Below are 16,142 nucleotides of genomic sequence, written 5' to 3' on the forward strand. Positions count from 1 at the left end.
CAGAGAGCAGAGTGGCAGAGTGACAGGAGCCAGCATTTTAGAGAACTATTTATTGGTGTGAAATAAGGAGAGCAGAGAGCAGAGTGGCAGAGTGACAGGAGCCAGCATTTTAGAGAACTATTTATTGGTGTGAAATAAGGAGAGCAGAGAGCAGAGTGGCAGAGTGACAGGAGCCAGCATTTTAGAGAACTATTTATTGGTGTGAAATAAGGAGAGCAGAGAGCAGAGTGGCAGAGTGACAGGAGCCAGCATTTTAGAGAACTATTTATTGGTGTGAAATAAGGAGAGCAGAGAGCAGAGTGGCAGAGTGACAGGAGCCAGCATTTTAGAGAACTATTTATTGGTGTGAAATAAGGAGAGCAGAGAGCAGAGTGGCAGAGTGACAGGAGCCAGCATTTTAGAGAACTATTTATTGGTGTGAAATAAGGAGAGCAGAGAGCAGAGTGGCAGAGTGACAGGAGCCAGCATTTTAGAGAACTATTTATTGGTGTGAAATAAGGAGAGCAGAGAGCAGAGTGGCAGAGTGACAGGAGCCAGCATTTTAGAGAACTATTTATTGGTGTGAAATAAGGAGAGCAGAGAGCAGAGTGGCAGAGTGACAGGAGCCAGCATTTTAGAGAACTATTTATTGGTGTGAAATAAGGAGAGCAGAGAGCAGAGTGGCAGAGTGACAGGAGCCAGCATTTTAGAGAACTATTTATTGGTGTGAAATAAGGAGAGCAGCAGAGAGCAGAGTGGCAGAGTGACAGGAGCCAGCATTTTAGAGAACTATTTATTGGTGTGAAATAAGGAGAGCAGAGAGCAGAGTGGCAGAGTGACAGGAGCCAGCATTTTAGAGAACTATTTATTGGTGTGAAATAAGGAGAGCAGAGAGCAGAGTGGCAGAGTGACAGGAGCCAGCATTTTAGAGAACTATTTATTGGTGTGAAATAAGGAGAGCAGAGAGCAGAGTGGCAGAGTGACAGGAGCCAGCATTTTAGAGAACTATTTATTGGTGTGAAATAAGGAGAGCAGAGAGCAGAGTGGCAGAGTGACAGGAGCCAGCATTTTAGAGAACTATTTATTGGTGTGAAATAAGGAGAGAAGAGAGCAGAGTGGCAGAGTGACAGGAGCCAGCATTCTAGAGAACTATTTATTGGTGTGAAATAAGGAGAGCAGAGAGCAGAGTGGCAGAGTGACAGGAGCCAGCATTTTAGAGAACTATTTATTGGTGTGAAATAAGGAGAGCAGAGAGCAGAGTGGCAGAGTGACAGGAGCCAGCATTTTAGAGAACTATTTATTGGTGTGAAATAAGGAGAGCAGAGAGCAGAGTGGCAGAGTGACAGGAGCCAGCATTTTAGAGAACTATTTATTGGTGTGAAATAAGGAGAGCAGAGAGCAGAGTGGCAGAGTGACAGGAGCCAGCATTTTAGAGAACTATTTATTGGTGTGAAAGTTGTTTACTTTGTTTTTTTCCAGTGCTCGTCTCCGTCTACAACCGTCATTCCCCATCAGGGCAGTCCTTTGTCCGCGGTCCGTAAAATCTCTTGAGAATCGAAGAACCACACTGTCTTCCTCTCGTCTTCTCCCGTCCCACGCGTCGCTCCACTGTCCTCGGGCGCGTTAAGCATCGCTTGATAACCACACTTACTCCTTGTCTCGTCTGCTACCCCTCAGTGCCTCGACCGTCTTCCACTTCCGTCCTCAGTGCGTAGTCGAGTCTGGTAACATCTCTTTCATAAAATACCCCACCTTTATTCCTCTCGTCTTGAGGAAAGCATAGGGCGGCCGTAGTGATCGACGGCTCACACAATATAGTGACAAGCAACTCACAATAGATCACTGTGCACTACGAGCCTCAGGCGAGGTGAGTGCGCCAAGAATATATAGGCCCAACTTTGCATGTACTCCGCGCCGGGCGAAAATACTTTGATAAATAACCACACTTTAGTCCTCTCGGCTCTCGGCGGGCTCACCTGCCACCGTCGCGCGGGCGTAAAATCTCTGGTAATACACACACTGTTATTCCTCTTCGTCTCTCGGCTCACGTCCGTCACGTCCGTCGTAAAATCTCTTGATAAAGAACCCACTTGATCCTCTCGCGCTCTCGTCCACCGTCCCTCACTTCCGCGGTCGGAAAAATCTCTTGAGAAAGAACCACACGTTTATTCCGCTCGTCGCTCGTCACGGCTCAGCTTGTTCGCCTGTCTAATCGCTGTCTGGCGTAAACAACGTACGGGAGGACTGGGTCGCCCGTCTCACCGTCCTCATGTCCCTCGGCCGTAAAATCTCTTGATAAATACCACCTTTATTCCTCTCGTCTCATCGTCTCACGTGCGCGCCGGCGTCACCGGCCTCCGGTGGATCGTGTATAACAATGTCTACGTTGTATTAATGGAACCACACTGTTAGAGTCCTCTCGCGCGGGGCGTGAAGCGCGAGGTCCGGGCAGTGGAAGGGCGGGTAGTGGCAGAAGCCAGTCATTTTAAGAGAAATGAGTGACAGGAGCCAGCATTTTAGAGAACTATTTATTGGTGTGAAATAAGGAGAGCAGAGAGCAGAGTGGCAGAGTGACAGGAGCCAGCATTTTAGAGAACTATTTATTGGTGTGAAATAAGGAGAGCAGAGAGCAGAGTGGCAGAGTGACAGGAGCCAGCATTTTAGAGAACTATTTATTGGTGTGAAATAAGGAGAGCAGAGAGCAGAGTGGCAGAGTGACAGGAGCCAGCATTTTAGAGAACTATTTATTGGTGTGAAATAAGGAGAGCAGAGAGCAGAGTGGCAGAGTGACAGGAGCCAGCATTTTAGAGAACTATTTATTGGTGTGAAATAAGGAGAGCAGAGAGCAGAGTGGCAGAGTGACAGGAGCCAGCATTTTAGAGAACTATTTATTGGTGTGAAATAAGGAGAGCAGAGAGCAGAGTGGCAGAGTGACAGGAGCCAGCATTTTAGAGAACTATTTATTGGTGTGAAATAAGGAGAGAAGAGAGCAGAGTGGCAGAGTGACAGGAGCCAGCATTTTAGAGAACTATTTATTGGTGTGAAATAAGGAGAGCAGAGAGCAGAGTGGCAGAGTGACAGGAGCCAGCATTTTAGAGAACTATTTATTGGTGTGAAATAAGGAGAGCAGAGAGCAGAGTGGCAGAGTGACAGGAGCCAGCATTTTAGAGAACTATTTATTGGTGTGAAATAAGGAGAGCAGAGAGCAGAGTGGCAGAGTGACAGGAGCCAGCATTTTAGAGAACTATTTATTGGTGTGAAATAAGGAGAGCAGAGAGCAGAGTGGCAGAGTGACAGGAGCCAGCATTTTAGAGAACTATTTATTGGTGTGAAATAAGGAGAGCAGAGAGCAGAGTGGCAGAGTGACAGGAGCCAGCATTTTAGAGAACTATTTATTGGTGTGAAATAAGGAGAGCAGAGAGCAGAGTGGCAGAGTGACAGGAGCCAGCATTTTAGAGAACTATTTATTGGTGTGAAATAAGGAGAGCAGAGAGCAGAGTGGCAGAGTGACAGGAGCCAGCATTTTAGAGAACTATTTATTGGTGTGAAATAAGGAGAGCAGAGAGCAGAGTGGCAGAGTGACAGGAGCCAGCATTTTAGAGAACTATTTATTGGTGTGAAATAAGGAGAGCAGAGAGCAGAGTGGCAGAGTGACAGGAGCCAGCATTTTAGAGAACTATTTATTGGTGTGAAATAAGGAGAGCAGAGAGCAGAGTGGCAGAGTGACAGGAGCCAGCATTTTAGAGAACTATTTATTGGTGTGAAATAAGGAGAGCAGAGAGCAGAGTGGCAGAGTGACAGGAGCCAGCATTTTAGAGAACTATTTATTGGTGTGAAATAAGGAGAGCAGAGAGCAGAGTGGCAGAGTGACAGGAGCCAGCATTTTAGAGAACTATTTATTGGTGTGAAATAAGGAGAGCAGAGAGCAGAGTGGCAGAGTGACAGGAGCCAGCATTTTAGAGAACTATTTATTGGTGTGAAATAAGGAGAGCAGAGAGCAGAGTGGCAGAGTGACAGGAGCCAGCATTTTAGAGAACTATTTATTGGTGTGAAATAAGGAGAGCAGAGAGCAGAGTGGCAGAGTGACAGGAGCCAGCATTTTAGAGAACTATTTATTGGTGTGAAATAAGGAGAGCAGAGAGCAGAGTGGCAGAGTGACAGGAGCCAGCATTTTAGAGAACTATTTATTGGTGTGAAATAAGGAGAGCAGAGAGCAGAGTGGCAGAGTGGCAGGAGCCAGCATTTTAGAGAACTATTTATTGGTGTGAAATAAGGAGAGCAGAGAGCAGAGTGGCAGAGTGGCAGGAGCCAGCATTTTAGAGAACTATTTATTGGTGTGAAATAAGGAGAGCAGAGAGCAGAGTGGCAGAGTGACAGGAGCCAGCATTTTAGAGAACTATTTATTGGTGTGAAATAAGGAGAGCAGAGAGCAGAGTGGCAGAGTGACAGGAGCCAGCATTTTAGAGAACTATTTATTGGTGTGAAATAAGGAGAGCAGAGAGCAGAGAGCAGAGTGACAGGAGCCAGCATTTTAGAGAACTATTTATTGGTGTGAAATAAGGAGAGCAGAGAGCAGAGAGCAGAGTGACAGGAGCCAGCATTTTGAAAATGCATGATGTTGCTGTTATTAGGAATCTTTGACTTTGATAAACAACACACTGAAATGCATTTTACATGAAAAACCTTCAGTCACACATAGAGTATCTGTGAGGTTAGATTAAGGTTCTGTCTCAGATGTGAATTTATTTAAGGTCTGGGACCTGAACTGGAATATTGAAGTAGTAGATCACCATGTGACAAACATTGAAGACCTGCCCATGCTTGTGAGGTAAAAGGAACAATACGTTTTCTGCAGTTTTGTTATTATCTTCAGTGCCAGTGTATGAAATTATTTTAAAATATTTGTATTGCCCATTTCTAGACACTATCCTTACAAATAATCACAAAAAAATGAAAGAACGATAAATAAAAAATAACACTAAAGCTGCCAACTTGTCAGTGCAGTTCCACAAGGATATTGTTAACCACTCCAATGAGAAAATTCAAAGTGTCTGAGTAAGAAACGTAGTAACTGGGGTATGGAGAAATTCACACAGATTTCACGCAAACTGACTCACCTGCCATGCGGTCCTATACCTCCAGATGCCCATAAACCCAAATAAAAGCTTCAGTTAAACTGATCTGGAGAATTGTTGAGTCATGAACACATTAACTAATGGCTGATTTAAAAACTTTACCTAAAAACGAGGGACAATTATGGCCATAAATACCTTAATCAGCGTCTGTGAATCATAAGGATTGTTTTTAATAAATATGTGCTTAAAATATCATTTCAAACTATATAAAGTTATATTTTCTTATATTTTATTTATTTTTCTGATTAAATGATAATTTTTTAAAAAGCTACCTTCATGAAACCCATCTATATATTTTCAGAGGGATGTAAATTTAAAGCAACGGTTACATGGTTAATGTCCAGGTTTTAATGTTGATTTTAAGCCTAACAAAATGTGATGATGTTAGAATTATAAATCACCACCTGCAGATACTATACAGGCAATCTCACAACTAAAACATGGAATCAAATCTGTCAGAACAAGAGAACATTAATAAAAAATGTCATCCAAAACATATTCTAGTCCATAGTCTACTTAGATCTGCTACTTATTAATAGCTGTTGTTTAATACAGTCTTTGTTCAGTGTTTCTGCATTACAGCCACTCTACTGCAGCATTTTTATTTACAAACTTGTTGTGGGTATTTAATCCATAACTATAAAACACTCAGTGCTGGTGTCTGTATTAATACTAACATAACAAACTGTATGACAAATACTTTTTCCTATAGAACTTTCTTTAAGTATTACTAAATCAACTTACTCCATAAAACATCTGCAGGGTTTGAATTCGCATCTAGAAGGGCTTTCTGGTGTCGACAGATTTTCAGCAACTTCAGTTTTACAATTCTCGCTTCAGAGTTGTGCATCCCTGGTGACAGTGCTTGGTACAGTACTTCTATTTCAGCAGCTTTATTATTTGATGTTTATATGAGATCAGGAAGTCCCTTCACATGCATTGCAGACAGTTATCCCTTTAAGTTGTTGTTGGTTTTGTATTATAGAAAAGCATACATTTAGAAAATGTTGTCTAACATTAACTGCTGTCAAAAAAGGATGTCAGATCTCCGCCGCTATATTCTAAGTGCGGTCTCATGAGTGCATTATACAACCTTATCATGATCTCAGCATACAGTAGGTGTAGAAAGACTTTTCAGTGACAGGCCAGCTGATAGAATACCAACACTGAGCTTAAGATTTAAATCAGTTCTTAACGCTAACCTTAATCCTAACCCTAACCCTAACCCTAACCCTAACCTTAACCGTAAAAGCAACAGCTCAAAGAGAACATTTCATATCGTTTTAAAGAATGTACATTACATTGGCCAGTCTTTCTGCACCAGGTAAAGTACATGGCCAGTGTTTCTGTAGTTCTGATGTAATAGGCAATAATAATTACCTTTTTAGTTGCTTCCCCACACTGTCTACTACAACAGCAAGGTCACAACATTGTTGTGACTAACTGTGCAACAGCACTTTACATTAATAGCATTAACAGCCTCACTCACTAAATGTATATTTGGATAAAAGGTAAAAAGTGATTTATTCCCTTGTTTCCCACTGTAGGTAATTGTATAATTCATAATTTTCACTGTGTGAGAGCTATTTACAGTGCATGAGGTGAATTGTTCAGTACACCTTCATTTCAGTGAGGTACAGCACTGTTCTGTTGCAGATCCAAAAGCAGGCATCTCTGGTTCTGGTTTTGAGCATCGCTGGCCTGAAAGGAATCAGCTTAGCATTAGTTCAGGCCCTGATAAGAAAGCCCTGCTACTCCGTAGCTGAAGTCTGACCCTCAGCAAGAAAGCAGACCAATGGATTTAGAAAGAACTTTGAAAAATTTGGTCTTAAAATAAGTTCCTGGAGGGGGGGGGGGGGGGGGGGGGGTTAGAAGTAATTTGGATGAAGACTATTTATGGAAGTATTTGGGTAGATAAGACTAACATTTATTATAAAGACTATTAGAAAAAAGGTCCATGTGTTTAGACTGTCATTGCAGAACAAAGTTTCCAGGGTGCTTACACTAGAGTTTTAGATCCTTCTACCCTCTCAAACAACAAAAAACAAACCAGGACAAGGTCTGTGCTGTGGGCATGTGCCACTGGCTAATATAATTAACCTGTGTGTGTTTATCTTGTCGTACTAATCCAGTTCCCATGTCTCTGGCTGCACTAGCACCCCCATTTTCAACACATGCATGAGCGAGCGCATGGCAGATCTCACCCCCTCCCCCACCCTCTCCAACCCTGACTCTGACATTACCGAGCTCGCAGATGAGCGGCATGATGGGAAGGTGGAGGAGGAGGAGGAGGAGTTGGAGGACCTGGAAGATGAGATCTTTTTGGACGACCCGTGTTCCGAGCTGGGGGGAGATGAGGGAGAGCACTGCCCATTCTCCGGCGAAGGCCAGGACCCCTTTTATGACCGCTCACCTCTATTCAGTGTAGTGGGAAGGTTGGTGAGGTTTCAGGAGCATGCTGAGAGAGGAACTAGTTCTTTCACACTGAGAAGTGGACCATTCATGACCAATATTTTATAACAATGATAGGAAGGTCAATTTTAGCCCTAATTACACTGCTCCACTGATATGCAGTCCCTGGGAGCCAGAGACTGCGATATAACTCATCTACTATATCAGAGCTTTCAGTTACAGTAGTTAGAATGTGGAATATCTTATCATGGAACAATTCTCAAGATAATTGCGGACAATAACAACAGCGTTGTGTAAGAAATGATTCAGCATCATTTTTAATAATTTAAAATATTTTACAGAGATAAATATAGGATAGGTCTGGATATTATTAAAATGGTCAGATAACTTTCAATAAGGAATAGAGGTTTGAAGAAAAAAACTTTTCAGGCAGTAATTTCCAGGCAGTCTATAATAATGGTGATAGCTTGTACAGGAGATTAAATCCTAGCTTGGTTTTCCATATACTGAAAAGGAAGTGCATTATTAACAGTTCCTGTCAACATAATCACAATCATTTTTTATATTTATTTATTCACATAACCTGGGGCTAAATCAACTGAGGAATAAAACACATTTCACTAGGACAAAATACATAAGGTTGTACAGAAGAGTTATCTTGGTAACACTTTAAATAATGGCCAAAAATTCATAATAACTTCTGACTGAATACAGTACCACAAGAATAACACCTGAATATCTTCTGCGCTTCCTCTGAGTTCCAAAGGATTTCATTTTGAATGCAACTCCTGTTAATTCATGTGGATTTAATTACCCATATTCAATCCATGTTCCTTTGTAACAAATTATGTTATCACATGTAAAACACATGCATTAATTTCCCACAATCCCCCTGGGGGTGAGTAAGAGGGTATGGATTGAATACAGGTAATCCACATGAATTAACAGGAGCTGAATTCAAAATGAAATCCTTCAGAAATGCAGAAGATATTCAGGTGGTATTGAGTCAGAATTCATTATAATTTTGTGGCCATTATTTTAAAGTGTTACCATTATCTCTTCTACAAAAACATATTGTGAAATCTGTTCGCTTTTATTCCCCATCTGATTTTAGACCCAAGCTGTGTAAAAAAAGAGATAAAACACAGTCATAATTATGTTAAAGATATTTACATGATACTTACATGGCAGAATAATAAAAATCAGTAAACACTGCAGGGTGTAAAGTATCACCAGCTTTGAGAACAGCCACTGCAGAAAAGCTACATATGCAAATATGCAAATATATGCAAATATGCTTGAATGCTATATATATATATATATATATATATATATATATATATATATATATATATATATATATATTTGAATTACTAAAATGTCAAGGATTCTGGACTTTGAAGGTTTCTGGACTCAGTAGAAAAAAGAGTTGGCATAGATTGTGTAGTGTTATCTTAAATCTATATAACGTCTTTTGAGCAATGAGTCCAAATATTCTGGATTCCATTTCTTGATTTGAGAGTTTGAAACACTCACTGGTGGTTAGACAGATAGTTTTAACGAACAGATTGTGTTAGACTGTTGCTTGGAATAAGGAAAGATGATGTCATGGCTAAAGAACCCCTGGGGTGTCTGCCCTCCTTTGACTGGGTTAAATGGCATGGATTGAATCCTGTATATTTACTTACGGTGCTTTCAAACAATCGTACAGGTTTCCTTTGTGATACCAAACAGCGATTGTGAGACTAATTAACGTAAAGCTAACCCTGTTTAATATGTGCTGCAAAATCAGGATCTCAAGATGAAAGAGCTGGTTTCTCCTGCAGCAGTCTCTACCAGGCATGCCAGAGCACATACTTTTCTTTTTTTTATTCTATATTTATATATCATTCTAATGAATTGGCTACACACATACAGCAGCTGTGACTATATAAGTCTATTGTGAAGTGTGCTTTTAATTATTTAAATACTTTTTTGTAATTTGTTTTTCTAAACACATGTGTAAAAACGACGACCGAGAATGACCACCCAATCTTATATAATATATATATATATATATATATATATATATATATATATATATATATATATATATATATATATATATATATATGTCAATTCACTTTATTATGTTTTGTCAACAAACAGAAAAGCTTTTGCGTTGACGTTATATTCTGAGCATGCCATCTTTGCACCTCACCAATCTTGTCGTAAACTCCTACCCTTTGCATCCCTTCCACTCGCCATCCACCTCCACACCCCACACCCACCTAGTCTCTCCAGAGAAGGCATTCTCCTTGTTTGCATTGCTACTCAGACACAGCATGGCGCAGTGCCTCACACACTGGTCTTTCACCTTCGGGGTTCTGGGTTTCAGTCCAACTCAGGTCTCAAGGTAATCGGTCCATGGGTCTCTGATTAGTCAGCGTTGCTTTTTAATGGACAAGTCTCCTACAGTCTTGGTTCTTTGTTTCAGTTTGGTGCTTGGTTACAAGGGATTTTGAGGTTATGATCACTTTAGATCTCTGGACTTTTATTTTTCTAATTCAGAATGAAATAGATAGATAAAGGCATCACAATTGAGTCTCCTAGTGAATATCAGTGATTTGTCTTTCTAACTGTACTCGGCACAAAACATGTGAAACAGGTTTATAGTCCCTGCTCAGTTATTTAGGACCAATAGGATGCCCACAAAACTGTCTAGGTAAAGTAAAATACCCGTATTCCCTTTACTACCCTTCTTTATCCAGAAGTAATGTTTGATTTAAGGTATGTAATATACACCCTTATTTCCCTGGCCATTGCTTGGATTTGAGTATTGGCAGGGTATATAAGGCACAGTTATTGGATACTTATTATTTATATTTTTGAGTGTTTTGAAGTTATAATGTTGTCTGTACTGTAGTTAAATGTTGACTTTATATAGAATGTACTGAAACAAGATGCAGATTAGCGCTGCTAGTTTTAATTTAATTATGACTAGCGGTCTGTTGTGTAATGAGTGTAAATTGGAAATCCGTAATGAAAATGACGATTTTTCTGAACAAAGTTTATTACACATAATGTTCATTTTGTTAATTTTTTAAAGGGCATTTCTGGTTTTGGCCTAGCCCATGCAAGATGATAAAAATACATATTAGAACTTCAAAACTATTAACATTTCTGTAAATAACATTAAGTGCCCTTTACATCTGAGTGCCAGAAATGACTGTTTAAGGTCCTGGCCAATAACACTTGGTGCTTTTTTTAATGGCTGTAGCACTGAGTAGGGCCACTAAAGTTGTATCCATCAGGGTTTGATATCCTGCTTGTCACTAAATACCTGTTAAGCATATAGGTCCTTGAGGCACAGTAAAATGCATTTCCTCTAACCATAGTTCAGCTTGCTGTATAAGTTATATTAATGTCTATTTGCTAGTGAAACCCTGAGTGTACTGTAAATGTGGTTCCCTTTCAATTTGAAGACGACCAACACTACATTAGGTATGGGATATTCCTGATATTCCTACAGTAGGTATTGCTGAGCTCTCTATACCAGAGCTGCTGAAAGGCCCCTTCCTGGGATGACACACTCGGTCGCCTATCAAGGGAATAAAACCGTCACGCACAGGAAGATCCTCCTCTTTTTCCCGCTCATGACGGTATGGTAAGACCTCTGTGTTGAGCTGAGTGTGTTGATAGAAAAGAGCTTCTCAAGTTGATTCGAGTCAGTTGTATTTCCCTTCCATTCGTGCTGAAATCCGGCTTGCCGCTTTCCTGTAATCAATGATTTAAAAGACTGAGTCCTTTTTTGCCTTCTCCCCACATGCGTGGTAAGGTGCTCTTTATATCTGTCTGTCATATGCGAGCGACTGCCTGTGCAGTCATCTGCGAATGAATGTCTATTCTTCCTGAAAGTACACGTGTCCTCCTCAGGGCTAGGCTTTACTGTATCCCCGTTGTCCAGTGACCCCTCCCAGCCGCGCTCTCTTCCATGGAGCTAGGCCTTGCCACATCCATGCTGTCGAGTAGACTATGCCAGCCGCACAGGCCTGCCCACCTTGGTGAGTCAGGCCTTGTAAACAAACGGTGTACTCTCTCTCCCGTGTTTTATTGCCTACTTAAACACGCCCACCGTGGCTTCGGCTCTGTGTCCCTCCCTGGTACACACTACGCGCTGACCAGGTGTGTGTGCTGACCACGCAGTTAGGGTAGGCACATAGTGTAGCAGCCTCCCCGGTGCTGCGGTACCACAGCACACGCATAGCCCGTGATATATATTACCTCAGGTCACAGGTGCTTAGTATAAGCGGCACACGGTGCCCAGCGCCTCAGCGGTAGTACACAACAACGCTATACGGTACTCGTTGTACTTAGTGCCCTCAGTACTCGGTGTGCGTGGTGCTCGGTAAGCACAGTGCATGTGTGCACACGTGCTGGTACCTCTACCACTCTAGTGCAGTAACGCACAGTGCTGCATGCGGTACGCAGTGCGCTTGGGATGCAAGGTACAAGCAGTGCACGTGGTGCACGTTGCGCTCGTTACATAAGCACTGCTCAACCTAGCGTATAGCTTATAGTGCTGCACGGTACCCAGTGAAAAACAAGATACTGAGTGTGCAAGGGACTCAGTATACAAGGTGCATGCAGTGTACATAGTGCACGGTGAACACGTAAACTGGTACTACACTAGTGCTCATAAGGTGCTGCACAGTATGCGGTGCACAAGGTGCCCACAGTATTCAGCGCATGGTGCGCAGTGTTAATACCCTTGCTGCAAAGCTAGTGGGCGTACACACTACGTTAACACTTACCAGTGTTCAACATAGTTCAAACAGTGCCTCAGTACTAATGCACAAAGCCAAGCCCATTTCGGGGTCCCATCCCTGTACGGCCTGCAATGCCAGCATCCCGCAGGAGGACAAGCACGTGCAGTGCTTGGGCGTCCCACATGCCAGCATGGCCCTCGACGGGGGACAGGGCATGTAGTGTCTTTGAGGCCTTTCAGCTCTGACTGAAAGAGGCCCATTTAGAGAGAACCATGATGGCAAGCTCCGCTTCCTCCATGACCGGACCGTCAGCGGCTCTGGGTGCCCCAGACGACCTGTCACAGGACTCCCTGCTGGACATTTCCGCAAGCGAGATGGGTGAAGCATTCTAAGCAGGCGAGGGACATTATGGACCTTAAGGTGCAGATGGCTCAGGTCCTGGAACTCTTGGCTAGATAGATGCCGATGGGAGTGCAGGGGGGGTGGGAAGGGTCGTCTCAGCTGGTGCAGGAGGATATGCTATCTATAGTGGCCTCGGGGGATAGAGCTTCTTTCTCCTCTGAAATGTAAGTGGGTGAGACCCTTGCTGAGGAAGAGCCAGGCTGTGAGAGTGCCTCAGAAGCCAGTACCACCCAGTTGTCCAGCTCAGTCTCGGCACTTATGGGACATGCTCAAGCTTTCCTGCAGGTCCCCTGGACGCCAGCGGCAGAACCACGCCAGTCCGTTTTCCGGACACAGGCGCTGGCTTACAGACAGCTGTGGCTGACACAAGCCAGAGTCCTAGATGCTGATAAGGCCGCACTGCTTGACGCGCCCAAATCCCCAGGTCATACTTTTGCGCCAGCTGTGGAGGAGAACCAGGAACGTGATGCATTCCATCAGGTGGCTGCATTGCTCACTCCCCATCCCCCCCTCAAAGTCCGGTTAGAGAAAGTGTCAGTTCTCCTAATGGCTCCCAAGTGGCCCAGGAGAATATGGTTCTCGACCCTGTGCCAGCTGTTGCACGGCCAGCCCCGAGAGATTCCACTTTGTTTGGATCTCCAGCTATGGGTCTGGCCCCTAAAAGGGACCACTGGCTAGCCCTAGGGCTATCAGACGCAGTTGTCAGTATGATGCAGAGTGCTAGGGTGGACTCCACTAGGTCTTTGTATACCTATACAGTAAGTGGAAGTATTTTCAAGCTTGGTGTCTGGCTGAGAACCATGACCCCATCACTTGCCCTATGCCAGTCATTTTTCAGTTTCTGCAAGAACTGCTCGATGCACCTTGTTGATGTCTTTACCGGCTATCTCTGCTTGCCATGCCCCCGTAGATTCTATGTCTCCAAATGTGCATTTTTTGGCTAACCATTTCTTTAAAGGCTCACAGTGATTACACCCTCCTAGGTGGACTGTTCTCCCCAAATGAAGCCTTAATATTGTACTAGAGGCTCTCACGAAGGCCCAGTTTGAGCCCTTACACTCCATTGAGTTGAAGTTTCTGTCTGTAAAGACAGCCTTCCTCTTGGCTATCACCTCTGGTAAGAGGATAGGTGAGCTGCAAGCGCTGTCTGTACACAGCTTCTGCATGCGTGTTTGGGAGAATGGCAGCAGGATGTCGCTGTGCACCAACCCCGCTTTCCTCCCCAAGGTGATTACAGCCTTCCACATTAACCAGTCTGTGGAACTGAAGTCTTTTCATCTACCTCCATTTGCTTCAATGGAGGATGAGAGATTGAACTTCCTCTGCTCAGCACGGGCATTGAGATGCTACGTGCATAGAACAAGAGCTCTGCGTCAATCTGACCAGCTCTTCGTCTGTCACGGGACACGGACCCTAGGACAGCCCCTCTCTAAGCAGCGTCTATCACACTGGATTGTGGACACAGTCAACTGCGTATAATGGTGCTGGCTTGCCCCCACCTGGTAGGGTAGCCACACACTCCACTAGAGGGTTGGATACATCTTTGGCCCTTTTCAAAGGTGCCTCGATGTCTGACATTTGTACTGGCCCTATCGACCCTGACACGACGTATCTCCAGGTCCAAGATGGTATAGTGGTAACACCATCTGGGCGGAACGGAAGACACACAAATGTGTTGAGGAACTCTCACAAGAGTGACGTTTGTTAGACCGCAATCTGTCGTAACACGTATGGAGCATACGACGGCAAGGAAGACGGACTGCTGCCGAAACCATATGTAATAGGATATGGATTACGTCCACCAACCGCAGAACGTTTCCCTTTTTCAAATTGAAAGGGAACGTTAAGATGCTTACTGTAACCCTGGTTACCTGAAAGAGAAGACGACCACCACCCGCAAGGCGGCTTCGGTCACCCTCACAGGTTCGATGGAAAAAGAGGAGGATCTTCCTGTGAGTGACGCTTTTATTCCCTCAGTAGGCGGAACCGAGTGCGTCATCCCAGGAAGGGGCCTTTCGGCAGCTCTGGTATAGAGAGCTCAGCAATACCTACCCGAAGGGCAGGAATATCCCATACCAATGTAAGTGGTGGTCGTCTTCTCTTTCTGGGGACCAGGGCTACGTTAAGTAAACTAACGTTTCTTTTTTTTTTCTTGGGGGAAGTGTAGTTGATAAATGCAGTTCCTAGATGCTGCAATGTCATACCAGCTATGGACCTTAGAATATTGTACCATTAGCATCCAGGCCTTAATTCGCTATTTTTAGATATGCAGGATACTTGAGCCCAGGTAGTACGGAAGAACTGAAAAACAGTTCTGGTTCTGGACCTTTTCTGGTCCCTACTTCAGTTTAACGAGAGGAAAACTAGTGCAATTTGAATAATATAATAACACACATACACACACACACACACACACACACACACACACACACACACACACACACACACACACACACACACACACATTTGAACCAGTGACCACCTGGTTACAAGCACTGGACTTTAACCACTGGACCAAATAATAATGAACTTCTTTTTCTAACACTGTCTCAAAAATAAGGTTACTGTCCAACTCCCTGTTGGAGGGCTGTATGTGAAATAATCCTCCCCACTCCACCTTCCCTCTCCCTGTTGGAGGGCTGTATGTGAAATAATCCTCCCCACTCCAACTTCTGTCTCCCTGTTGGAGGGCTGTATGTGAAATAATCCTCCCCACTCCACCTTCTCTCTCCCTGTTGGAGGGCTGTATGTGAAATAATCCTTCCCACTCCACCGTCTCTCTCCCTGTTGGAGGGCTGTATGTGAAGTAATCCTCCCCACTCCACCTTCCCTCTCTTGCTTTAGCTGTCTGTTCTAGAGCTATTAATGATACAACAGTCCTCACCCCTCCCTGTGATTCTCTTTGCGGTTATAGTCTGTGATTCAGAGCTGCTATGTGCTCCATCCTTATTGTAAGACTCAGCTTTGTGTCTTATGTATAGTTTGTGTATAGCTGCTGAGGATTCTGCTTGTTACTATCACTCTCAGGGTTGTTGATTTACTGCGGATCTCATTTTGGTGCCTTAGCTGCCGATATCGATTTACTGTAAGTCTTTATGGACTGCACCATTAATCTGTAGCTGCATGGTAGAGGAACAGTGTTAGAGGAAGTCTGTGTAAAACTGACCAGATTTCCAGATTAGCCTTGCTGATCACCTTGGCTTTCCACTGAATTCTTCACTGTAGTCTAAGGGCCCTATTGACAATGCTTTACAGATTGTTTTAATCATGTAGGGCATTATCCAGAGCTTCAGCTCAGGAGTTATTTAAATAATGTTTTGCTGGATGAAATAAAGTGGTTTTATATACAAAACTATTCTAGACTGCTATTAAAGATCCCATGTCTAAACCTGTTTATGTGAATATGAAATGTTATTTAACCAATTAAAATAGTCGGTGAAAAAACTTGCAAGGTAAAAATAACTGG

At 43.4% G+C, this 16,142-nt stretch overlaps 1 protein-coding gene across 28 annotated transcripts in view; it reads left to right on the top strand.

The window, feature by feature from the left end:
• LOC121326822 (kinesin-like protein KIF1A) overlaps window positions 1-16,142 on the top strand; it is a 160,454-nt gene that overhangs the window by 68,728 nt on the left and 75,584 nt on the right. For 11 of the 28 annotated variants that reach the window (XM_041270347.1, XM_041270351.1, XM_041270353.1 and 8 more), the window contains one exon: window positions 7,247-7,549. The exons of 11 other annotated variants lie outside the window; for them this stretch is intronic. In XM_041270347.1, coding sequence (XP_041126281.1) covers window positions 7,247-7,549 — 303 coding nt within the window. The remainder of the gene's footprint in view (window positions 1-7,246; window positions 7,550-16,142) is intronic. 6 more of the 28 variants (XM_041270352.1, XM_041270375.1, XM_041270354.1 and 3 more) reach the window with 1 other exon arrangement.

The sequence above is a fragment of the Polyodon spathula genome, chromosome 14, assembly GCF_017654505.1.
Source record: "Polyodon spathula isolate WHYD16114869_AA chromosome 14, ASM1765450v1, whole genome shotgun sequence".
Lineage (NCBI taxonomy): Eukaryota > Metazoa > Chordata > Actinopteri > Acipenseriformes > Polyodontidae > Polyodon > Polyodon spathula.